The sequence below is a fragment of the Fundulus heteroclitus genome, chromosome 12, assembly GCF_011125445.2.
Source record: "Fundulus heteroclitus isolate FHET01 chromosome 12, MU-UCD_Fhet_4.1, whole genome shotgun sequence".
Lineage (NCBI taxonomy): Eukaryota > Metazoa > Chordata > Actinopteri > Cyprinodontiformes > Fundulidae > Fundulus > Fundulus heteroclitus.
In genome coordinates this window covers 15978168-16003688 of record NC_046372.1, presented here as the reverse complement: position 1 = coordinate 16003688, position 25521 = coordinate 15978168, and the positions used below count along the sequence as shown (strand labels likewise).

The 25521-nt window shown below is 39.7% G+C and overlaps 2 protein-coding genes across 2 annotated transcripts; both read left to right on the top strand.

Moving 5' to 3' along the window:
- The first annotated feature begins 1417 nt into the window (after positions 1–1417).
- On the top strand, positions 1418–20658 carry LOC118556111 (protein sax-3-like). Its single transcript, XM_036144063.1, has 16 exons — positions 1418–1714; positions 1802–1861; positions 1946–2604; positions 10362–10519; positions 11633–11784; positions 12270–12423; positions 12511–12703; positions 13998–14092; positions 14216–14402; positions 14491–14588; positions 14688–14841; positions 16930–17048; positions 17203–17364; positions 17453–17566; positions 18368–18446; positions 20246–20658. The coding sequence occupies exons 4-15, from the start codon at positions 10375–10377 to the stop codon at positions 18385–18387; spliced, it is 1593 nt and encodes a 530-aa protein (XP_035999956.1). The 5' UTR covers positions 1418–1714; positions 1802–1861; positions 1946–2604; positions 10362–10374; the 3' UTR covers positions 18388–18446; positions 20246–20658.
- LOC105937246 lies at positions 20620–25493 on the top strand. Its single transcript, XM_021324527.2, has 5 exons — positions 20620–21131; positions 21807–21961; positions 22984–23053; positions 23132–23333; positions 24561–25493. Exons 1-5 carry the CDS (start codon positions 20620–20622, stop codon positions 25059–25061), a joined length of 1440 nt encoding a protein of 479 aa, XP_021180202.2. The 3' UTR covers positions 25062–25493.
- The last annotated feature ends 28 nt before the right edge of the window (positions 25494–25521 follow it).

Sequence of the window (25521 nt, the reverse complement as noted above, 5' to 3'; positions counted from 1 at the left end):
GATTATACAGATTGGTCAAAAATGTCCTATATAAGGAAACCAGTTGATTGCATCAAAGTCCCGACAAGCAGCATTCACTCCTGGGGAACCGTAGAGCCACAGGGAGAGTCGTCTGCATTGTACATGGCTTTGCTGCAATCCCTCATACTGAGCAAGCATGAAGCGACAGTGGGAAGAAAAACTCCCCATTAACGGGAAGGAAAACCTCCGGCAGAACCGGGCTCAGTATGAACAGTCATCTGCCTCGACCGACTGGGGTTACAGAAGACAGAACAGAGACACAACAAGAGAAACAAAAAGCACAGAAGCACACATTGATCCAGTAATCTGTTTTACATTAGATGGTAGTAGCGGGTGAGCCGTCTTCTCTGGATGATGTCACAGTTAACAGAACGCCAGACCAGGTGTACCTACTATGAAGAAAAAGAGAGAGAGCAAAAAGTTAAAAGCTGAAATGACGATAGTCATTTCAATGCAATACAATGCAAAACTGAAGAACAGTAGAAATCAGTAGAGTGAGAAAATTAGACCCTGATGTCCTCCAGCAGCCTAGGCCTATCACAGCACAACTATAGAGATAGCTCAGGGTATGAGCCACTCTAACTATAAGCTTTGTCAAAAAGGAAAGTTTTAAGATTAGTCTTAAAAGTAGACAGGGTGTCTGCCTCACGGACCAAAACTGGGAGTTGGTTCCACAGGAGAGGAGCCTGATAGCTAAAGGATCTGCCTCCCATTCTACTTTTAGAGACTCTAGGAACCACCAGCAGACCTGCGGTCTGAGAGCGAAGTGCTCTGTTAGGAACATACGGGGTAATCAGAGCTCTGATATATGATGGAGCTTGATTATTAAGGGCTTTATACGTTAGAAGGAGAATTTTAAATTCTATTCTTGATTTAACAGGAAGCCAATGAAGGGAAGCTAAAATTGGAGAAATATGATCCCTCTTGTTGATTTTCATCAGAACTCTTGCTGCAGCATTTTGGATCAGCTGAAGACTGAGCTGCATTTTGTGGACTTCCTGATAGTAAAGAATTACAATAGTCCAGCCTTGAAGTAACAAATGCATGGACTAGTTTTTCAGCATCACTCCTGGACAGAATGTTTCTAATTTTGGCGATATTCCTGAGGTGAAAAAAGGAAACTCTGGAAACCTGTTTAATATGGGATTTAAATGACATGTCTTGGTCATAGGTTTATGACTTCATCATGCTTTAAGTTCACGTGAAAATGCAGACCCATTAAACACTGATGCGTTGGGATTTTTGTCTCACTAATGGTGGCTTTGAGAACCAAAACGGAACAATTGATCATGTAAAGTGGGTTGGAGGGCCAGGATCATTAAGCCATCAGTGAATCGATTCTGACTCAGAGACAAAAAAAAAAAGATGGCCAGCTCTTGAATATCTGAAACACTTCCACATGACTCTAAAGCACAAGAAGCTGCAGATGGAACCGGCAGGATTACACCATTAGCTCACTGGCCAGCCACCCGACAAACATTTAGCTATTAAGCGATCCAAAAGATGCTATCCATCCTACAAGTCGCCACAGTGGTGTGGTGGACCTTTCTGCTTTCGCGGTGCGGCTCAGCGTATGAGCTGCAGGACACAATCCATACTCTCAAAGAAGAGAACCTTCGCTTGCAGCACCGCTTGGAGAACCTCACCCGTGCCCTCAGAGAGCTGAAGCACCTTCTAACGGAGCACTCCAAAGGTAAGAATGGAGTTGTCGCCGAGCGAGCAGCACAAATTTGAATGAAGAAAGCTTCTCAGCAGAGCTTGTTTTGTCGCTCTGAAATAGCTCCCCGGGGGGAATATGATCCTGAATATGTGCACGCCTGGAGGGAGTGGTCCCAACATGGTAAGCCCTGAAAACGAGTCTTTCTGAAACCGATTTTTACTTCACTGAGATGTCAGCCTGCCATTAAAACCTTGTTTCTTCCAGGCATCAATGCAGAGACTCATCAAATGCTGGAGCAGGCTCTGTGTTTAACTAAACTCCATGACACTGCACATCCCATCTTCATCTCTCCAGGCCTCCTCCTCCTCACATCGGTTGTCTCCGTTCTTGCTGCACAGTTCTGGTTTTAATTGACAGATATTCATCTTAATATAAAAATCCCAGATAATTCCTGTATTGCATTTTATTCAATTTGCATGAGCTATAATAACCGCAAACTTACTGTTATCAATAGAAATTAGAATTTATTTAAATCTGCGAGACCTAATTTGAGTGTTGTGTAAGAAAATAATGTGGGGTTCTTTCTTCATGTCTGCAGGATTGTGTATCATCATTAATAAGACTAAAAAGCAATGGCAGACACCAAACACGAGGGGTTTCTTTGGTTGATTACCATGTGATGTTTATTTTCTTTTTTTTTAAATGGCAGTTTTGCAAAAATGAAACTTACAATAACAAATTCATTACACCCCTCAAAACTAACAAAAAACAAAACAAGATCCAGTTTCTTTTTTATTTTGGATAACACTGATAAAATATGTCTATATTTGTCATTTTATATCCTACGCTATCACGAAGAGGACTGCTGACTTGACAATTGTTCAGCGGACAATCATCGACAGCCTCTACACAGACGCAAGGAGGTTGTTGAAAATTTATGTTGTTTTTTTTATCCAAGTTTGATTTACAACTTTACAATAAACAGCAAACTTTTAACATTGTGCATTCGTGCTCATAATGCAACATTTCATCAACCCTGTCTGTCCGTCTTCATTGAAATAGATTGTAATTCGGCACAGTTGTCCTTTCATTTCCATTTGATTATGCTGAACAGACCGCCAATTTACATTTGCAAAGACTTCATCTGGCCGTAGTAGCGTGCTGTTTGCTGCCATGCCTATGTGAGTGAAAGACAAGACGGGGAATTGACAGCTCTGCTTGTGTTCCTCTGCTATAATATAGCATCAAAACGTTTATATACGCAAGGCTAGAATTTGATCTTTTTCAACATTTCATCATTTTCTGGAAGTGTGCAAATTTACATCATCTTTAGATGTCAGCAGATCTTGCAAAACATTCCCAGTGCATCTCTAAAAAGCAAAAGCACAATAGAAACGATGGCAGAATTATACAAATGAAAATGATTCAAATGGAAATTTGAATCAAAAGGGGCCAAGATTTTCAGTACGAAAGCAGTTCTCTAACCAGGTTTGTCTCTTCTGAAGCTGAGTTCATGTTGAATTCAAATGATCTCACCTCTGGAAGCTGTTCCACATTCCCTTCAGGAATGGAATGAGTGCTGATGCTACATTAACCCCCATTAACCTACATTTTTGTGGACACATTACAACCATTGATTATTGACTGATTAATTAAGATCACTTTAATCTCCTTTTCGATTTATAGACAATAATTAGTGCCTATCTAATGTTTTTCCTCCATGCAAGGATGAGGCAGTTCTTATTTTGTTAACTAAGTAAAAGCTGCTTTAAGGTTAAAAGCAGTCGAACCTCAGGGATCAATTTTTAGGTTTGCTTGCTTAAATGGAGGTAAACATCTAAAATATTTCATTAGCTTTTCAAATCTTATCAAATGTAATTTATTTGTTATAAGCATTTATAATGCTCAGATTTTAAATTGTCATTAAATAACAGCAGGTCCAGTTTTCTGCTCAATGTTTTCTGCTTCTTCATTCGCTGCTATAGAGTGGAATCACAGTTTTGTTTCTTTTTGGCATCGTTCTGCTCATCGATTGTTGCATCGTGCATGTTCATGTGATCATGTGATGGTGTTTTTGGAAGGGCGTAGAGGACACGCAGAACACGTGTGTAGCTTCTGGTTATCCATTATTTTTGGGAGCTCAGCAGCAGATGCATCAGGAGAGGAGAACCAGGAGACTAATGAAGATCAAATCAGTGCCGTCATTTAGGTTTTTGTTTTTTTTGGACTTGAAGTTTCAGCCTCCCGCTATCAAAGACGCTCAGTCATCGGCCCAGACCAGTTCCACCTGCTGCCACTAAGCAGTTCCTACTCTGCTCACCTGTTCCCCAGCCTTCATATACGTGCCTCGCTCCCCCACTCACTGCCAGATCGTCGCATCGCCTCACTTGTGCTCTGTCGCCGCGTTGTTTTCAGTTCTTGTGTGTTCCACCTGCATCTGTCAGCAACTCCTTGGTCTGTCTCTGAATTGAACATTTCCAATAAAGCTTTTAAACGTGATTCTGTGTTCGGCTGAATTTCGGGTTCACACCTACAACCGTTACAGGCAGAATGGAAACTAGAAACACGTAAGTAGATATATTCTCACAGAAAATTCAGCAACACAGAGAATGATAAAAAAAAAAAAAATCTAAATTATTGGAGCGTCCTGTCTTTTAGTTGTCCAGCAAATTTGACTCTAAGGAGATCTCTGCTGAATACATGTTGGTGGTATAAAATTATTTAAATGTGCATCCTGAACACAAACTTTATGAAATAAATAAATAAATAAAAACAAGGCAATGGCTGCAGATAAATAATCGGTTCAATTTATGCTTGAGATTATATGAAGTTTCAAATAAATGGTTGTTTTACAATCAACCCCTGCGAGCTCTTCTTAAATATTCAAAAAAATAATTAAAAAGATACACAAGTAAAGAGTAAAGCGCAAAGGAGCATCAAACGAGAAAAAAAAGAATAAATATAGATAAGAGAGAAGAGAGAAGATATATGAGAGATAGGATAGAGAGTAGAATAGAGATATAGGAGTATTTGATAGAATATAGTAGAGATATAATATATTCTATATATTAGGTATGTATGTAAGATATCTATATATATGTGGTGTATATATATATGTATACTATATATATATCTCTATCTCTCTTTCTCTATCTCTCTCTCTCTCTCTCTATCTCTCTATATATATATGTGTGTATATATCTCTATATATATATATATATATCTATATATATATATATATATATATATATAATAGGGCTGGGCAACGATTAAAATATTTAATCGCGATTAATCGCCCTGATTAATCGCGATTAATCGCGATTAATCGCATTGTATTTACAAACTCCAAGAATGAATTCAAAAGTAGTGTAAAGAGCACTTTTATTTTAATGTTCTGCTGCCATATGAACAAAAGTGTTGTAACATTTGTAGCACTTATTTTATACTGGATATTTTCAACCATCTATTGAATTTAGTGCACTAGTTGATCTTTTCTTCATAAGAGAACAGCAAGCACTGCAGCCAAAATATGGCCTTTTTTGACCTGCTGTATATTAGCCAGTCCCTAAGCTTGATGTATCATGAAACTGTTGACCTTTTGGGTTTTGTGGTTTTTATTTTATTATTACAATTAAATAATAATAATAATAATAATAATAATAATATAATAATAATAATAATAATGTTATGTTCAGTGTTTTTTCGCTAATCCACCTCTTATATATTTCAATCCTTATGTAATTTTGTCTGTGTTGTGTGCACCTGCCTGTTGCTTTAATCCTATAAATTTCCCCGTCGTGGGATAAAAAAGGATTAGCTAATGTTATCTTATCTTAAATAACACTTTTTAATATATGTACTGGGTTCTTTCAAGGTCTTAATTACATGTTATGTGTGGGCTCCAGTAACATTCATCCATCCATCCATCCATCCATCCATCCACTGATCTACCTGGATGTTCCCTGGAGGACTGAAACGCCTCAGTCAGAGACGTCTGTGGGTCTGTCGGGGCAGTGAGAGAAGTTTCGTCTCCTCTCGCCGTTTCTGGGGCTCGACGTTTTCATGTTTTTTCACGTGCTTAGATAAATTTGTTGTGTTTCCACTAAAATGAACCGGCTTTTTACAAAACATACAGCTTGATTTCATTTACGGTATTAAAATAAAGCCAAACGGTGCTACTTCCCCTGTTAGTGTTTTTCCGCTGCTGCGGTCTCTCTCAGCTGTTTATTTGTTAAGTTTGTGTGAGAGCTGAGTGGGCGGGCCAGGCTGAGCCTGCGTGCTGATTGGCTGGCGCCGCTGAGCCATGTACGAGAGGGGAGGGGGAGCGGGAGAGTGCTTCCGTGACAGCGCGCTGCAGTCAGCGCGCCTGCTGACTGACACTGACTGAAAGCATGTGAGCAACATGCGTTAATGCGCGATAAAATAAATATCGCCGTTAATAGTCTAATGAATTAACGCGAAATTAACGAAGGCATTTCACTTATGAATATCAGCGTTAAAGAGACAAGTACAAATAAGTTTTACACATTAAATATTTTGTGTTGGTCTTTCCTTGTTGTTGAAATACTAGAAATTGTGTTGGGAAAAAAAGATCAGGGGGTGTGAATGCCTTTACAAGGTGAACACAATGGCCAAGGAAAGAGGATGCAAAGATGGTGCCAGGATGGAAACCTCTTTAATGACATGCTAAACAGTGTAAATGATCAGCTGTGTGCCTTGGTAGTCAAACAAATAAAAACATCGGCAGGCTGTTATCATTGTGTCAATACAAGCAACCACTGGCTCTACAGGAAACCCACCGAGCAATTTAGCTTAGCCATGACGAATAATATTAATGCTGCAACAGTAATGTTTTCTTTTACATGATTTTGTCTGAAAAAAAAATCAGTTTGGGGTAGAAATGGTTTGAAGAAATTCGAGCTGAACAGTTTATCATGCTGATGCTATCCGGAGGTTACCTGACTCCGCCAGATGGATTTGCTCCGCATATCCATCTGGAAACCTTCCATTGAAGTAATTTTGGGAAGGGGCGAAAATACTGGTTAGCTGATTGGCCTATGTTGGTGATAGACGGGCCAAATGAACCAATCAGATCAACGAAGCATATGACGTACTAACAGCGACGACGAAAACACAACCACAAGCTCTTCCCGAAACCAGTCGGGAGAAGAGCAAAGACATCTTTTCCTCTGAGAAAAGCCTCCAGAGCAGTGTTTTGCTCTTCTTTCAGTGAAGAAATACTCTGTAATTCCGATAAAACTTGCTCAATAGCCACGCTAACGCTAGTTTCATCGGCTGAAACCGCCATGTTGTTTAGACTGAACTGACGCGCTTCCCCTTGCGTCACACCTCAACCCGCCTCAAAGCCAACGCTGATTGGACGTTCGTTTGGTGAACGGCTCCAAATTTTCTTTAACGGAGAGTAGCCAGACTGATCTGCGAGTGAAACCTTGAAAGCTCGCGAGATCAGGATGGTCTCACGAGGCTAGTCCGGAGTGTTGTGTGGGGGACACTGAGCTATTATATAGCTCAGTGGTGGGGGAATTCCAACATTTCCTGATTTTGTGTGAGAACAAACAAAATACAGCTGTATTTAAACAGCAGGGGAGATCAACGCTGATTTAAAAAAAATCCACAGTCTAAAATTAAAATGATTTGCTTTGTCATGTGTTGGGAAGAGGAGCCTCATAATCTGCTGTGGATCAAAGCGTTGTTGTACTGAAAAGCAGATATTAGCTGATGCCCCTAATATAAATGCACAGTCTGCATTATGTGTATGTTACACAATCTTAAATTATTTTAATTTGACCAAACTGGATGATACACTTTGTCAGGTCTTAATCTCAATGATGAAAATGTTCTTTTCATTAATTTGCTGATTAACCTGTGAATCAAACAGTTTAGTAAAAAAATAATAAAAAACTTGCAGTTCTTTGCAAAGATATTCACACCCTTTAAACCTTTTCAGATTTTGTAATGATCTAGTCCCCATACTTTAATTTATTAGATTATCGTGCAATAGACCTGTATAAAGATGTGTGACCTGTGGCTTGATGGGTTGAGTAGTCGTTTTGCAATCGGAAGGTTGTGGGTTCGATTGTGTCACATGTCGATGTACCCCTGAGCTGCGTATTGCCGTATGAATGTGTTAGTTTTAGTGAGAGCGATTGGGTGAATGTGACTCTAGTGTACAGCGCTTTGGGGGGTCAGTATGACTGAAAAAAAAAAACGCTGTATAAGTTCAGACCATTTACAGTTTAAAGTGTGGAGAACATTTGTGTTTGACCCCTGTACCTGCTTGCCTAGAACTCTCCTGTCTATCTGAATACAGACACGGCTCCTCTGTAAGGTTTGCTAGAGGGGCGTTAGTGAACAAACAGCATCATTAAGACCAAGGAACACAGCAGACGTGTCAGGGATAGATGGTGGAGAAGTTTAAAGCAGGGTCAGATTGTAAAACTTAGCTAATATATGTGGAAATGCTCTGGTTAGATGAGACCAAAAGTAAAATCTTTGGCCAACATGGAAAACACAGGAGGAAAATGAGCTGCACATTAGTTTATAAACACCACAACTACTGTAGAACAGAGTGTACTGTAGACACAGGGAAGCTGCTCAAAGCTGTCTGGTAGTTGCATCCAGCTAAAAACTGGACATTACTGGGAGAAATCGCAATATAAAAGTGTCACGAATCAGAGCAGAGGACCCAGAATTCAACTAGACCAGCAGAGGTTCAGTAAAATAATATTTATTAACAAAATCCAAAAAGGGCAGAGAAACAAACAGTCCAGTTGGGCAGACAAGGCAGGAACAGACAGAACCAGGGTGGCTCAGATCTCTGGGGACAAGGGGTCAAAAATCCAAAATTAAACCAATGAACAGAAACTTGCAGCAGGAGACTCACCCATACTCAAACAGACGACCTGGCACTGATGTCTGGTCTCAACAGTTTATATGGAGGTGGAAGCAGGTGAAACCGGTGAGAAGTGATTGCAGCAGGGGTGGAGTTAGGCAGGTGTGCAGAATAAGTAATTAGACCAGACATCAGTGCTGAGGCTCAAAACAAGAACAGATCAGACAAATATAAATAGCTGACAAGACAAGTGGACAGAAACAAACTACACACACACGATCTAATAAAGAACAAAACAACCCTGAAGTACAAACCTAAAACAGAAAATAAAGCTAAGACTAAAACTGATGACAAAACAGGATAAACTAGCAGTAAACAAGAACCTAGACAAGACAAGACTCAAAGCAACCAGAGAACCTAAAGCAGCAGAGTAAAATGACTCAAAAATAAAACCCGAACAGAAACCAGAATATTACAAAAAGACTATTTTGCAAGAATAACTGCAGCCTGCAGACTTGCAAAGTCTGTAACGACATTTACTAATAAACTTGCAGCTACAATTGCAGCGAAAGGTAGCTCTTAAAGGTAGTTTCTATTTTTAATTTGTAAACAGCTTGGTAACCATGTCTCGTGTTCTTCCACTTCACCATTATGGACTACTTTGGACTGGTCTATAACACCAACTTTCATTCCAATAAACCAAAGTTTGTTGATCTAATTCAGCAGAATGTGAAAAAAAAAATAATGCAACGCACAAGTGCCTTTTTCTCCATAAATGAGCCTTTGCATCATTGCATCCCTATAATGCATTCTTGCACAAATCATTTCTGCATATATAAAGGGTTTTAAGGAAATACTCACCTGTACACTGTGATCGCACACTGTCTCTTTCTTCTGCACTGTTTACATTTCAATTGTTGTACTTTTAAATCACTGCTGCACTTTATCCTGTAATTGTGTCCTGTAATTTACTTTACCCTGTAATCTGCTGCAATTCACTGTAATTTTCAAGCTGTATGCAAACTAAATTTCGTTCTGTACGCACTCTGTGCATACAAAATGACAAATAAAGTTGTCTAAGTCTAAGTCTCTAATATTTAGTTCTTACTCTGATCAACTGTTGCAAAACTGACGTTGAGCAATTTATTTGCCCCTCCTCGCCCGGTGCCTTGTTCTCCATAAATGAGCCTCAAATATCTGCAAGTTTTTTCTGTGCGACTTCATCAGCGCAAAACCGCAATTTCGTATCACTTTCAGACTACAATGAGGGATCAGACCCTTCGATGACCGAACTGAGGATCATGAAAGCATGCACGATCAGACGGGTATCTGTCCTCACAGGGGCCAATAACTGATCTTCACAGTACAAAGCTGCGCAGCCTCTTTTCATGTCACTTTCATTGAGTGGAGAGCCACCGTGTGAGCTCTATAAAGTGGCTGTGCCCATTCAAGGGACTAAAGAGGACAAAGCTGAGCTCGCCGTGGTGCCACACAGACTCACAACCAAAATAGGAACGAAGCAAAGCGACAAGGGAGGGCTCCAGAGAACAAGAGGCGGGGAATGAATTATGTTAAATCCATCTGCTGAATACATTTTCAGCATGTAGCGGATCAAAACCAGACCTCTGTTTCAGAGCCGTCTCGCTTATTTAAAGAGATAAATCGACACGTATGGTGTAGTTACTGGCGGCAGTATCGAACCTGCATGTTTTACAGACATGCGTTGAATCTTTTTTTAGACTGTAAGTTGTCAGAATAACGAGAAGCATCATGCAGCATCACCAGTGGTCATATGTAAGGAGATGCACTTTTATGTGTACATTCTAGGCGGACATCATGGATGAAGCTGCACGTTGCTCTCTTCCTTCTTCTGATGGAGCTCTGCAGTAGGATGCAGGTCTGGGTCTCCATCTCTTCCCTCCCACAGATGACTTCCCTGCTCTGCTCGCTCATTCTGTTTGGCTCGGCAGTCGGCTCTCCTCTGGGTGAGTCTTGTTGGTTTAGCTTTCACATTATTGGCCGTATGACTTTAATAATAATCTGCAGGAAAGCACGGGATTGTTTTTTATTTTATTTTACATCAATCCCAGCCTGGGTTCTGGGTCAGAGGAGCGCTGAAGGCGGTTGTTGCTTAACAAGTTTAACTGAAATATGTTTTTTTTTTTTTTTTCCTTTAAAATATTTCAATAATAAAGTTTTGGAACTTTATTACATCAAGGCTGCTCTTAACTTTAAAGTTTGAAGTTTTTCATAAAACAAAAACACTTTTAACTTTAAATTCTGTTTCTTTTAGTTGTATTTATATATATTTATATGCAGCATAAAGCTGTTTGAATAATTCTTCAGCAGCCATGATGTAATGCATGTAGTAAGATATAAAATTCATCCTAAATATTGAACTATGCAAAAGACGCTGTTGCGTCATATACTATTGACATTTCTAGAAAAACAAAGTACATTTATTTGTAAAGACAACTTTTAGTTGTTGCAGAAAGCATCAGTAATAACCCAACACAACACAGAGCTGAAAATGCATTGTTAATTAAAAATGGTCAACTCTTTAGTTGAACCACCCATCAATGTGTATTTCTTGTTTTATTGTTAGCATTAGCTCGTCTTCTGCCCAATGCTTCTTCTTGCATTTTTGTTTGTTTGGTTTACACCTTGCTTTTGCATTTCACACAGCGATAAAGTTCTTTGTTCTGTTACTTCGACGGAACATTCAATTTATAGACCTTTGTTGTTAAGTTTTATTTGCTTTCTACCTCAGGTATTGGCCTGAAATTAGGTGCTTTATCTCTGAGTTTATCACAAATAGTCACTTTCAAAATCTTCTTAATTTTTTATCCTTTTCACCAGCTGCAATTTCTCACCATACCATACCAACTCTACGTATAAAGCGCTTTAAAAAAGCTGCAGCTGAAACAAAGTGCTGCACTCAATTTCAGTTAAACGTCTCATCTCTGTTTCAGCTAAATTGTGTAGCAATCACACAATTTAGAGATGACCATGTTCAGAATTTTTCACAGTAGAAGCATAATAATGAGATTTAACATACCTAAAGTGCATCTCTAAAATATCTCTGCGCTAACTTTCAGGTTTGGTAGATTTTTTCTTCAGTCCCCAGGACCAGAAAGTCAAAGAAGGAGAGGCGGTTTTCTTGCAGTGCGTGTCTGGAGACAGTTCTCCTGCTGCAAACATCACATGGCTCAAAGATGGACAGACGGTCACAAGAGGCAGACAGTTTCAGGTGAGGCAGATGTCAACAGGGGATTATCTTTAAATTTGTTTTAAAATCCTAATCTCTCAGAAATACATGAAACACATTTTTTTCTTGCAGAACCTAACTTTTCTAACTGGCTTTAACTTGTTCTGTTCTTTTATTGTTGCATCTGGAGGTTCTTCTTCTGCTCTATGTTTTCCTGAGGATTTTTCACTCATGTATCTTCACATGCATATTCTGTGCTGGATCACTCTTTATTATAAAAAAAAACAAGTCAGCGACAGACAGAGCTGCTTGGTTGTGTGTGTTTTCCCTGATTCTTTTTCAATAGGTCTTAAATGTCTTATAAGACGTAGCCTACAGCTTCTTTTGAATGGCTTATATATGGAGAAAGCCTAAAATGGAAGGTTTTGGTAGCTTGAAAAAAGAAGCAGAGAACACGGCACATTAAGAAAAGCATAATTTCAAAGATGAATTTGCCAAGATTTATGATTGCATTGTTTCCTGTTAAGGGGGAATATGGAGGCGGTCAACAGAAGAAAACCTCAGGCACGCTGCACCTTTTCAACGTAACACTGGAGGATGATGGGATATACATTTGTGTCGCACACAACTCTTTGCTGAACATCAGCAAGAAGAGCAAACCAGCTAAACTAACTGTGGAAGGTGAGAACAACCTCTGTTATACACATTTACGTCAGCTACGAGGCAAAAAAACGAGGGGATTTATGATAAAGACCGTCTGTCCGGTAGGGGTTCCTCAGAGTCTGAAGATCATCCAGGGCCCTGACAACATCACGGTCACTATGGGAACTGAGGTCGCCATGCAATGCACAGTCCGTGGCTTCCCTGTTCCCATGGTGCACTGGTTCAAAGACGGCCACCTCCTGTCGAGCTCCTCGGGCTCATTCAGCCTCCTGAACAATGGACAGCTGCTCATACTAAGGTCAGACACTCCACAGAGCCACAGGGGTATTCATCTTCTTCTGTCCTGACAGGCCTTAACGTCGCAGAACATGTTTCAAGCTACAAATCCTTTTTTGTAACCCAACCCAAAAAAAAACATTCATGGAGGACCGTTGTTGTTGTTGGACCCATAGACATTATATACATAGACGCGTCATTGGGCGGGTTCTGCCTATGCTGCGATGCGTCAGAGCGTCCGCCATGTTAAATGTGGCAAATCTGCTGATACTCAGTCACTTAAACAGCATCAGAGGGATTTTAGTCTCTGAATATACTTTGTATTCGTAGTATTTTTGTTTTTGTAATATTACAAGTTTATTTTCGTATCCCTTTAGCTTCATTCTCCTGAATTTATTCTCCTAAAGAATAAAAATATTTAAAATAATCTAACCTGGCCCTATTACTCCAGGAGTGAAATATTTCTGCAAACTGTGACTATTCTGGAAATGTTCCCTCTTAATTCTCATAATATGACGTTTTTCTCATAACATTATCACTTTTGTGTTTGTTTGTTTTTTTACTGTATTGATCTAGGAGTTTTTTCCCCCAAATTATTAATTTTACCTCTTTAATACTCCCCCAAAAAGTCTGTTCCTAAAGGTTCACATGTGACACAAAAAAAAAAAAAAAAAAAAAAAAAAAAAAAAAATATATATATATATATATATATAATGCTGTTTGTTCACTGATAACACTAGAAAGAAAATCATAAAAAAAAGCATCAAAAAATCTTGTTAAACTTGGATTTTTCCGCTAGATGGATAAATGTATTTAAATTGAATGTTTTTCCTCTAAATCTCTTTGTGTGAGATTCTATCATTGCAATAAAAGATACATGTATTTGTTTATATATCAGTTTATGGTAAACGTGTGCCAAAGCAATATATGTTCACACATTGTAATGTTTCTTTATGTATTAAAATAACAGAAAAATATAGGGCAGGATATTAATGCTTGAGATTTTAGTGTGTAAACCGTTTTTAAGAAGCAGCTGACCAAATCTACGCATTTACCCTGATGAACGGTTAAATTGTATTTCATCAAAAATGCTACAATTTACAAACCCACAGCCTTTAGATGAATATCATAACTAATTTTATTTCAGCTTCAGAGTTAGTTTTTTTGTCCGTTGGCAGCTTTCTTGTAGCAACGACACAATAACCCACAGCGACAATTACAGCAATATTACTGAATCTTATATTATGAGCGCTGATTTTCACAATTTGATGCTTTGAACTTGGGTCAAAGCAAATGTTTCCTTTCTGTTTCATCAGAAATGTGACAAAGGAGGACGAAGGCTCGTTTTACTGTGAAGCATCAAACCAGGAGGAGACGATCAGGTCGCAGGCTGCTTTCCTGCTTCTGGCCGGTATTTCCTGCTCTCTACCATGACCCGTGTCTTCATTGAGCTTCTATGTGCCTGGAAATGTGCCGAAACGATTCAAAAAGCAAATGCTGTCACATGTTTGAGCGTCCGACTGTGTGTTTCCAGAGATGCATTGGAGCTTTATGCAGCAGCCCAAAAGCCTGACTGTTAGGAGGGGAGAAAACGTCACGCTCGGCTGCAGACCTCCCTACAGTCGACCAGAAGCTGCGGTTTCCTGGTTCAAAAACAACCGGCTTCTCTCCCCAACCATCAACATGACGGTGCTGTCCAGCGGGGACCTCTTCTTCCACCGGTCTCTCTTCTCCTCATATGATTGGATAAATGAAAGAGAACTAAAATTACTGTGCATAACAGGTGATTTTAATATGTCTTTTCTCCAGCATCCAGGAGCACGATGGGGGCAGCTACTTCTGCAGGGCTTCGAACGCTCATCTCCAAAGATTCCTCACCTCTAGAAAAGCCACTCTAACTGTGCTCGGTGTGCTTTTGACACAAATCGGCTTCTGCTGCCCCATGCTGGTGTAAAACAATAGTTTGGTTTATGAAAGTTTTATTTTCTCTCCGTCTCTCCCCACAGCCCCTCCTCTGGTGAGGTTGTGGCCGGCAGTGTTGACGGTTCCTGTGGGAGGCCGAGCTGTGCTGGAGTGTGAGGTGTCCGGTCATCCTTTGCCCTCCATCAGCTGGGTGAAGAGAGGCCACTCGAAGCAAACCGGAGGCAAGGTTGCACTGGGGTAAGCTGACGTGTCGGTGCGTTGTATGAAATAGTTCAAGAACATTTTAACCTGTAAAACTATCAAAATAGTCATGAGGGAATGCCTATTTATTTTAATTACACACTCACAAAGAGCCTGATCTCCTTGTTTATCCAAGCTTTAAAGCTCTTTTATACTTTTTAACATTTAGACCTTGGCCGTTTTTTTACCCACTTTGTGTCCATAGGTGGAAATCGAGGGGGGTTGGGGGGGGGGGGGGGGTGTAAGCGGGGTCAGGAATGGGAAAAACATAGATTTGTACCATCAACAAATCAATAGGGGGTTGTGAAAAAAAGGATCTCGCCTCCCCCCATTATTGGTACAATGGGCGACTGTGGCTTGATGGGATGAGTAGTCATCGGAAGGTTGTGTGTTCGATTCCAATTTCCCCTTGTCATGTGCTGACGTGCTCCTGGGCAGGACACTTAACCCCAAGTTGGCTACCGAGCTGCGTATTGGTGTGTATGTATATATATATATGTATATGTATGTATATATATATATATATATGTATGTATATATATATATATATATATATATATATATATACATACATACATACATATATATATAGACATATATATACATATACATATATATACATATATACATATATAATATATATATATATATATATATATATATATATATATATTATATATATCTATATATATATATATATATACATATGTGTGTGTGTGTGTGTGTGTGTGTGTGTGCGAGTGTGATTGGGTGAATGTGGCTCTAGTGTGCGGTGAGTTGTCAGTATGACTGGAAAAGCTAAATTAGTTCAGTACATTTACAATAGTTTGGTCTGTGGCACCAGACACACACAGGAGTACGGAGGAACTTTGTCTATTAAGTGCAACTAACTGACCTCCTACAAGTAGCTTCCTAAAACAAAAGGCATGTCACACTGATAATTTACTTCCACTTCTCAACAAAGTGAATATCTGGAATCAGAAATTCGGTTGAATCTCGACAGGCTGCCGTTTAAAAATGCTGACAGAAGGGGCGAGCATGACGTGCAGCGGATCTCCTCTGAGACAGAGAGGAGAAAAAGCAGAGTGAGTGACAGCAGACAGAGAAAGAGAGCGTAAAACAGAAAAAGCAAACAAATCTTAAACTATAGCTGAATTATCTGATCAGAAATGTGGTTGTTCTGATTCAGATGGCGATAGTTAACGTCTGGTGACGTACAGTTTTTTTGAGTGGTGAATTGTGATTAATAATATTACTGTTAATGTGATTATTAGATACAATTTGGCCACGGCAATTTAGCCAGGTTAATGTATGCTGTATCCAGTAATGATAAGGTTCCTTATGTACATTTTACATTATATTTCACTGTACTTTTGCCCCCCCAAATAATTGCTCTTTAGAAATCTCTAATCTCTTATTGTATCCCTTGTTTGTAACTAGTACAAAATAGTTAAAAATGTTTCTTACTCACTAAGCCACTTAACGCTCACCTTAACCTCATACCTCATTCAGGTTTAAAAAAATCTCCAAAACTTCTCCCCAGTCGACAGCTTTCTAAGTGCGATAAGTGACAAGGAAAAATAAAAAGCTTGGATTTTTTAGCAAGAGAAAAAAAAAACAATGATTCCTTTATAATTTATACAATTTATAAAGTCAGTCCAAACTGGGGTTTTCTGTGGCAGCTTTTCAGGACACAAACGTCTCCACATTGTGACATTGCAGACATAACCAAGAATTAGCCGGAAGAGGCTAATGGAGTGGAAACAAATCTTTGGAGGAAAAATGCTCTCATTCCTTTATATGAAACTAAAACATGAAATATAACCCAGTCTGACATGAGGAAAAAAGTGTTTTGGCACTAAGAAGGTGATTCCTAAAAAGATCTATTGGCTAAAAACGTGGCATCCTGAACGCCATGTTTTTGTCCATAAGGGTTAGACAGGAAGTTGGTAAAAAAGTCCAAAGTAAAATTTCACTGACCCATTTAAAACACAAGACGAAAGTCAGGCTCATCAAAAGCAAAGTTAAAAGTAAATACATCTGATTTTGCATGTTTATTTAACACACTGTATCCCTGTTATTCAGACAGAGAAATGCTACTCTCCACATCCAGTCAGCCAGGACCTATGATGAGGCGGTCTACGTGTGTGAGGCCTCCAACGTCCTGGGAAAAAGCCACAGCACAGCCCTGCTGAGAGTTGCCGGTAGCACTTAGAATTATCTTCTGTATTTGTAATGACAAGTCCATGTTTATGATGATGCCGTAATACATTAAATACATAATAATACATACATGCTTCCCTTTGTACATAAAGTAATCTCTTGTTCATTTGTCCTTTTCATTGCCTACCCCCCCAGTGAGTCCCATTATTGTGACCTATATGAGCAGGACGAGCAGCAACCTTGGAGCGTCAGTGGTCCTGCCCTGCCGAGCAGTTGGGATTCCACCCATCACATACAGCTGGGCCAGAGCAGGAACACAGTCTCCCATCGGCCGCACCGGAACCGTACATGTTGATGGTGAGATTTGAACGTGCACAGGAAAATCTTCACATTCAGCGTAGATGTCATCACAATGCCAGCTCTGTTTGGTTCACAACTTGTATAGAAGATGGAGCACTGCGCATTTCCAGAGTGCAGTACTCGGACGCAGGAGAGTATACCTGTACTGCTGAGAACAGAGCCGGACGGCATCAGAGACGGACGATCCTCACCATCACAGGTATGTTAACTAAGGCTATGCATCTCACTAAACGTTTACTGTTAAATATATGACTAAAAGTGCCAGAAAAGCAATCCCTCCAAAAATGTAGTTTTTCCCCAACACTGAGTAAGAGCGTTTGGACATCACAACATTGAAACAATGGTCAAATCAACACAGAAATGGTTAACCAGACACAGAATCGACTTTCTTCCATGGCCATCTTTGTACTGAGACCTAAATCCCATAGAAAACCCGTTTGATGAGATGGAGAGAGCGTTTCACTTCAGAGTTACTGCATCAATGTACTGTGTTAAAATGGGATTTATTGTAATTCTGACGTTCCAGCAGGAAAGCAAAATGACTCACACCATCAGCTAGTTTTTAGAAAAGGAAGCTTTTCAACCCAACCTGCGTGAGTTTCTGTTTTCTGATTCCCCTTCATGCCGTTTCTGTTGCTAAGCTGAAGATCGTCCGGATGATAGAGGGGAGCAGACAAGGCTGAATCTGTCTGCTGTGAGTAAAGATGTGGTGAAATCTTTCTTCAGGCTTTTGTGAAAACCCATTGTGCAAGCTGCTTGTCTGGTCTGCTCAGTCCGGGTGCTGTTTCTTTTCATGAAGTGGCGACATTCCCTCCTTCATCATCAGAACATGCAGCTTTTTTTTCATATATATACATATTTTGTGGCCTTCCATATGCACATAACACATTTGTGGTTAAAGGTGTTTCAGCTTCAAATGAACTTGCTCTTATGACATCTGTTGTTTGTATTTCATTGTTTTAAGAGCACAAATATAAGCGAAGATCATCTTGTTTCCCAGACGAGGAGATCTTCAGCTGAGCAGAACCTTAAACCGCCTCATCATCCGCATGTGCTGGCGCAGAAGAAGAAAGCAACATGTATGTACTTACAGAAAATGTTAAACTCTCACAGCTCTGTGCACCAGCTTTGTAGGCAACAATAACTTTAAGATAAGATAAGGTAAGCTTTATTGATCTCACATTGGAGAAATTTACTTGTCACACATCGGCTTAGTGATCAAAAGAAGGTGCCAAAAGGAGGAAAAGGTGCAAAAGGTATAGACAGTGGGTCCACACATATATACAGTGTATCAAAGAAAAAGTTAAATAAAAGTAAAAAATAAAAATACAAAGGAAATAAAGCAGAGATTTGAGATGACTATGTATATTCAGGGTGGCTTATATACAAATACAAATTGTGCATTAAGGTAGGACCAGGTAAAGTCATTTTTGCTCGATTCTGAGCAGGGAAATGTGTCTATTTAGACGGTTACAGGTCCCGTAAAAGGGTTCAAATGTTCTCCCTGTGAATGCGTGGGTTCTCTCTGGGTACTCTGGCTTCCTCCTGCAGTTCAAAAACATAACTATTAGGTTAATTTGGTGTCTCCAGTGTGTCTCTTTGCCCTTTGATGGACCGGTGACCTGCACATGGTATGCGTCGCTTCTCACCCAAGGCGGCGTATACCTTATACAAAAGCCTTGTATAGCGTTTTAAAAAAAACCTTAAAACAAACATAAGTCCAAAACTCAGGACATGAAACAAAATCTAAAATCAATACGTAACCCTGGACGCTACAAGACACAGGATGAGGATAGCACAGGACTTTAGTAACTTCGCTGCACAGCAGCAGGGATTAAACTGAAGGCAGAAAAATTGGAAATGTCACAAATTATAAATCAATCAGTCAATTTGGAAGAAGTTCATAGATTTTTATATATACATATTTTGTTTTTGCTACGTAGCTTTCCTTCCAGTGTTCAAAGATATTCTTATGGGAATAACTGGTGTTTCCAAATCGATCAGAGGAATAAAGGTGCTTACCTTAAACTGCGCAGGGAGTAAAAAAAAAAAACCTTCCTATTGCCTCATGAAAGAGCCTCAGTAGGAGGAAATCTGGTTTCCTTAGAACAGCTTTACTTTTAGGACAAAGAATTAAAATACAGCAGATAGAAAAGACTCCAGTCTCATGGTACCCTTAACAATTTAATAAAGGGAATAAAAAAAAATAACTAAGAGAATAAAACTAAAAACAAGCTTTGCTGCTTAATGTTAGTAACAATCAGGTTCTGACATTCATACAAGTTTTGGTTTACATGCCATAACCTCATACTCTTTCAATATGCTGTATGCCTCAGTAATTATTATTTATTTTAAGGCAGACCGTGTGTATAAAAACTAACCCGTATATGTTGAGGCTTAGCCAACGCTTTAAGCCACAGAGGTGCGTCACCGAGGTAATAGAATAAAGGTGATGGTTGTTACCTTGCCTGGTTAATTAAAGTCTGAGTCGCCATTGGCAGTTGAACACTCGGTCCATTTATTCTCTTTCAATCTTGTCAAATGTCCATCGAAACTCGAACATCTCTCCAACATAGAAAGCATCCACGCTTATTTGCAACACATTGTTGCTCCAGCGATCAAAAACTGTTTCCCCCTTCGGAGTGGGACACTAAGCCCAATAATAAAAGGTTTCTACCATATATAGTAATGGCCGCTGATTCAACTTAAGATCCTTTGACAATGTGGTGCTAACTTTTTTTTAGATTAAAAAACCAACAACTGGTGATTGAATAATAATCAAGTTCATTGAATCATATTTCCTCCTTGAATAATTACATCTCCACGTCAACAGGGGAGGAACAATAACCATCTTTTTTTTTTTTCTGGAAATCTCCAGGTTTCAGCTGCAACAGCACGACCGTATCACCAGTTTTTTCAAGAAAACTCATGACAGAGCGAAAGACGCCATCAGGGCCTGGTCAGATTTTGAAGGAAGCAATCCGTCCGACCCAGGTGTTTGTTGCACAAATGCAGCCCCCCATATTACCGCCTCCTCCACATCCAAACTTCCTGTCAGGGGATCTCAGCCCCCAACTCCCACCGACAAAAGGTCCACATTTCATTTTGACTAGTCATCCACCAGTAACAGCAGTAGCTACCAGCGAGGTTTTTGGTCTGACCCTTCGTTATCGGCCCGCTCAGAGACAGACAGCATCACAAATTCAGCAGTCGAAAGTAAACAATGAGTCTCCAGGGAATCAAATAACTAAAATGCTCGGCGACTGGATGGCTTTGGGAACACCAGCGCCAACACAGACCGTTACTTCAGAAGCTGAATCGTATGATTTAAAAACCCATTCTTTCCACCAAAGACATATCCTCTCCAAAAAAGAGGCATTGTCACAAATTTCTCCAACCAAGCAAACTATTTTGCAGTATTCACCATCTCTCCAGCAAACATCTCCCGTTGGTCCTGACCGACCCGTCACGCCGAAGAGTTTTCTCCCGAAGTTTCATCTTGAGATCCCCTTCACGCAAACTGAGCCGCCTTCAGTCACCGAGCCTCGGCCGTTCCCGTTTGACGGTCAACCCCTGGCAACGTCGCTAAGCCCTGGATCATCTGAACAGCACCACCCGGTATCAGACCCTGAAAGCATCAGTCACGTCTACTGGGTGAACGAGATAAACGCTACGCAGAGACAACAGCCAGCCAACCGCACAGAGCTCACCAACTGGAAAAAGAGGAACACCTCCCAGTCCCCAATGACCAGCAATGATCCCATGTAAGTGAAAAAAAAAAACAGTAATTTTTACTTCCAAAGAACCGACGTTTCCATTAAACTAATGATCTTGATCTATAGTTCTCCAGCTTTTCTTAAGGGGTTTCAGCTCAGCTACCTTTTAACAAATGTTTATTTAAGTAACTGACCAGCTTTTCACTTCGTTTTTCACGAAAGAAATTTTCTTAAAAGGATTTATTTGTCCTTGATTTGAGCAATTAAGTAAGCTTATCTAACAATGGAATGAGTATTTTGGCCCCTAAAACGAGATAATTAGAGATACTGTACTTCAAATAAGATGATTTTTGAATGCAAAAATCTTATTCCATTGGCAGATTATTTAAACTTCCCTAAATTAAGGACATATACACTCATTTCAAGCACATTTTACTTTCTTTTAGTTCCCTTTTTGCAGTGAATACACTTCAATTTATGGTGTCATGAACAGGAATAAAGAAAAGACAAAATCTAAATGGGAAATTTAAACGTAAAAGCAGCCAAAGCTTAAAGAAAGTCTTTGAAAGATTTAGAGAATGGCTAGAGTGCTATTAATCCAAGAAGTTTTTCTAAAATTACAAGAAAGCTTGACTACCGGTAAGCATAGGATTAATAAGTGCCGGGGTTGTTTAAATTGTAGCTAATTGCTGTTTGAGAAATCCAATGTTTATTCTCTGCCAGGGGGACACAACAGTCACCGTCATGGCTGCCTGTGCTGGAGAAGCATGACATCCCTGTTGTGGTTGGAGTGGGCATTTCCCTGGCTTTTATCTTCATGACTGTCACCTTCTACTCGGTGGTCCAGAAGAACGAACCTGCCCCTCCAGTTCGACCAGGTCAGGACCTACTTAAAATTCTGAGTATCCAAACTAAAAATGAAGATCTTTCTCCAGGACTGGTGAAACTACAAGACCTGTTTCTTTATTTGTACTACACATTAAAATAATTGATATCAAAAGATCAGTGTGAGACAAGAGACCAAACTGTTTTATTTATATGTACTAGCCTGTAGATTTGTTATTAGAAGGCATTTTCTTTTAGGAGAATATTGTTTTTGAAGATGGGGGGGGGGGGGGGGTTGTTTGTTTTTTAGGAAATAAAGTGATAAAATTACAATACAGTAGTAATTTTTAGGTAAGACCGCAGTGTTCCCCTTGTGTTTATTCCTGTAATGTTCATTACTCTTGTATGCCTAATATTATCACTTTGTTCTCATAATTCAAAAAACCAACAACACCCCAAAAAACAAATTGCATTGTGGCCGTTGTCGATTAAAGAAGATAAATTACTGATCACAGAGAAGTAAACTTTCACAAAAAAACAAGCAAACTATATATATATATATATATATATATATATATATATATATATATATATATATATATATATATATTTATATATATATATATATATATATATATATATATATATATATATATATATATATATATATATATATATATATATATATATGTATGTGTGTATGTATGTATGTGTATATAAACCTTTTCAATGCGAGAGGGTACTGTACATCTACCAAATTTTACTCGATAGGTAGGCTTAATTAAACTTGCCAAAAGCACTTATTCAGCTGAATGTATATATCTTCACTTTTATTTAAACAACAGCTTTATATTATTTTTATTTATTTATTTATTTATTTATTTATTTATTCAAATAACAGCTTTAAGGAACTCTGCATACTGGTAAACACATTTTAATTTGATACAATAAAATCACACTGCTGGTTTCCTCCAACCATTATTTTTTTACCAAATTGGTAAAATTACCTTATCTTCCAACTGAACTTTGGAAAAAGGTTTCTTTACCTGATGCCATTTTGCATTTTCCTTTCCAGCTCAAAGGAATGTTGGCGTCCCAATAAGAAATGCTGATTGTCAAGCTGCAGGACACACTTATGAAAACAGGTGCCTACAACGCTACAGAACACAACGATAAACCAATCTTGCTGAATGTAAATACCAGCCGTTGTGTGTGTTGTACAGAGCCTTTGAGGATGACGACTGTGTGACAGTGATTGAGCAGAGCCCCAACACGTCAGACACGCGCGCCCGACCACCGAGACCCAGTCTGGTCAACGTTCAGATGGAACCAAATTTTGAGGAGATTCAGGAGGTCTCCCAACCGACTGTGGACCACTACTCTGTGACTGTGGAGACTCATCCTGAGCCCATTGTTGACACGAAGGTCTGAAATCACACATATGAAATGAATGTTGCAAATCTGATCAGCATTAGGTTCAGGTGAGGTTTGGAGATGGGCCAGTTAATTATTTGGGATGTTCTTTACAGTGGCGGCTGGCGAAGAAAAATTTGGTGGGGCCGGCCAATAGATTTCCCTGCCTAATCCAGTACATGCATTTAAATTAAAAGTTGGAAAATTACTACGATTCCACAATAAGCATTTAATTAATAATAAAAACATTGTTCACAAAGGATTATTTAGGTGTTTTTGTCTTATTAATCCTTTTCACAGACTCATGCCAGAGAGTTTACATACATTGTACATGTACGTATATTATTACGAAACGAACATTTACGTCTTGACCTAAGTATATATCCTAATTTTTTTATTTATATAATGATTTAAGTAGAACACTTGACTAGTGCAAAATTAAGTTGTATTTACCAGAGATGAAGTGTAGACTGCAAATTATGTCGTGGTATGATGGCTCCCACAGTCCATTGGGATTGTCTGCCTGCATCCTTTTCATTGAAATTATCCATTTCTTTTTTCTTTCTTCGTCCTTCGGTAAACGAAAGAAACGTACATCCGACGATTTGGAATGCCTCTGTGTGCAACCGGGAGCACAACAAGTCATAGGCATTGTTTAGATTCCAAAAATAAACTAAAAGTACGCTCTAATTTACCCGTTTTGTCATGCTGGTAAGCGAAAACTACTGTTTTGCCGACCACCGTTACCCGCATGTAGCGAGGATGTAGCTCGTGACGTCACGCATAAAGTGCACCTATCACTGTGCAGCTAGGGCTACGATTCCAGGAGCCCCAAAGCCATTCATTATAAATATTTATAAATCTTCCCTAGCAACAGTATACGATTGGTTATTTCGCTACACTTGTGGGGCTCCTTGAGTCACAGCCCCACAAGTGTAGAAGAAGAGAAATGATACGTTCTGTTGGTGGAAATGCACTGTTAAATGAGAGTAAATTGGTAGAGTCAATTAGTAGAAGTGTTTTAATAATTCTTATTACATGTAGCCACGTACTATTAAGTAAAAACTGACATTAATAATACTTTTAAAATCTATATATATTTTGACTTTTCCCCTCCACATCTAGGGAGGGCAGCACCCGAGCGCCCCCTATGGGCCAGCCGCCACTGCTTCTTTAACTCTTGCTTATTGTGTAAGCGGTGTAAGATATCTCTAAACATCCAGCGTACTCCTTTTTCAGATTGACTCGTCCCTGGAGGAGGATAAGAGATGCAGTTTGTCTCATCCCAGCAGCCGGCTGCTGTGCACTGAGGACTGGTCAAGCATCCCTGGGGAGAACCACAGCCCATGCCAGGATGCCTTTCCCCCTCCATCCTCCTTCCCCTCTCATTCCCCGTCACCCTCTCGATCCCCACCCTCCAGACGCGAGGAGGCTCTCCGCTCCTCTCTGACCCTGCGGCGCGCGGAGTCGTGTGCCGCGCCCATCCACCACAGCCTCAGCATCTCGCACGGCAGCCCTCCGCTGCTGGTCTCGCACCACGTCACCCTGGGCCTCACGTCCATCGCCGTCGACGTCCAGGTCTATCCGGCTGCCTCGGCTCCAGCGGCGGTCAGCAGCAGCACGCACATCAATCCGGTTTCGAACTCGAGCTCAGTGACTGCGCCGTTGTTCAGTCCCCCGTTATTCGGCGGTGAAGAGAGCAACGATCGATCAACAGGCCGGCTGCATCACAGCAAGTAGCCTGAGACGGACAGTTCGAGCATGGGCACCGTGAAAAGAAAAGATGAAATGTGAGCAAGTATATTTCATTGTTTACGTAGCTGTAAATAATCAGCATGTTCATGTGTGTTTCTATTCATATGGGAAGAATGTTTATTTGATGTCATGTGGGGAGATTGGGTCTCTTAGTTCCAAATTGTGCAAAAGTCTTGTTTAATGCATTTCATAACCACACATATATTTTCTTTAGTCTTTTAAAGGGGTTTTGATTCAAGAGACCATCACGCTTTCTGGAGGTTTTTTTCAAGGTTTCGATTTGGACTTTGTCTGCTTTATCGTTCGTTTTCTATTCCAAAAGTACAATTTTCAGAAGAATGTAAAAGCAACCCCACAAAGATAACACATTCCGACCCATTTTAAATACAAATTCAGCGCCAACAGTGATCCGCAGATGAAAACTTGACACACGACGGCCATCTGA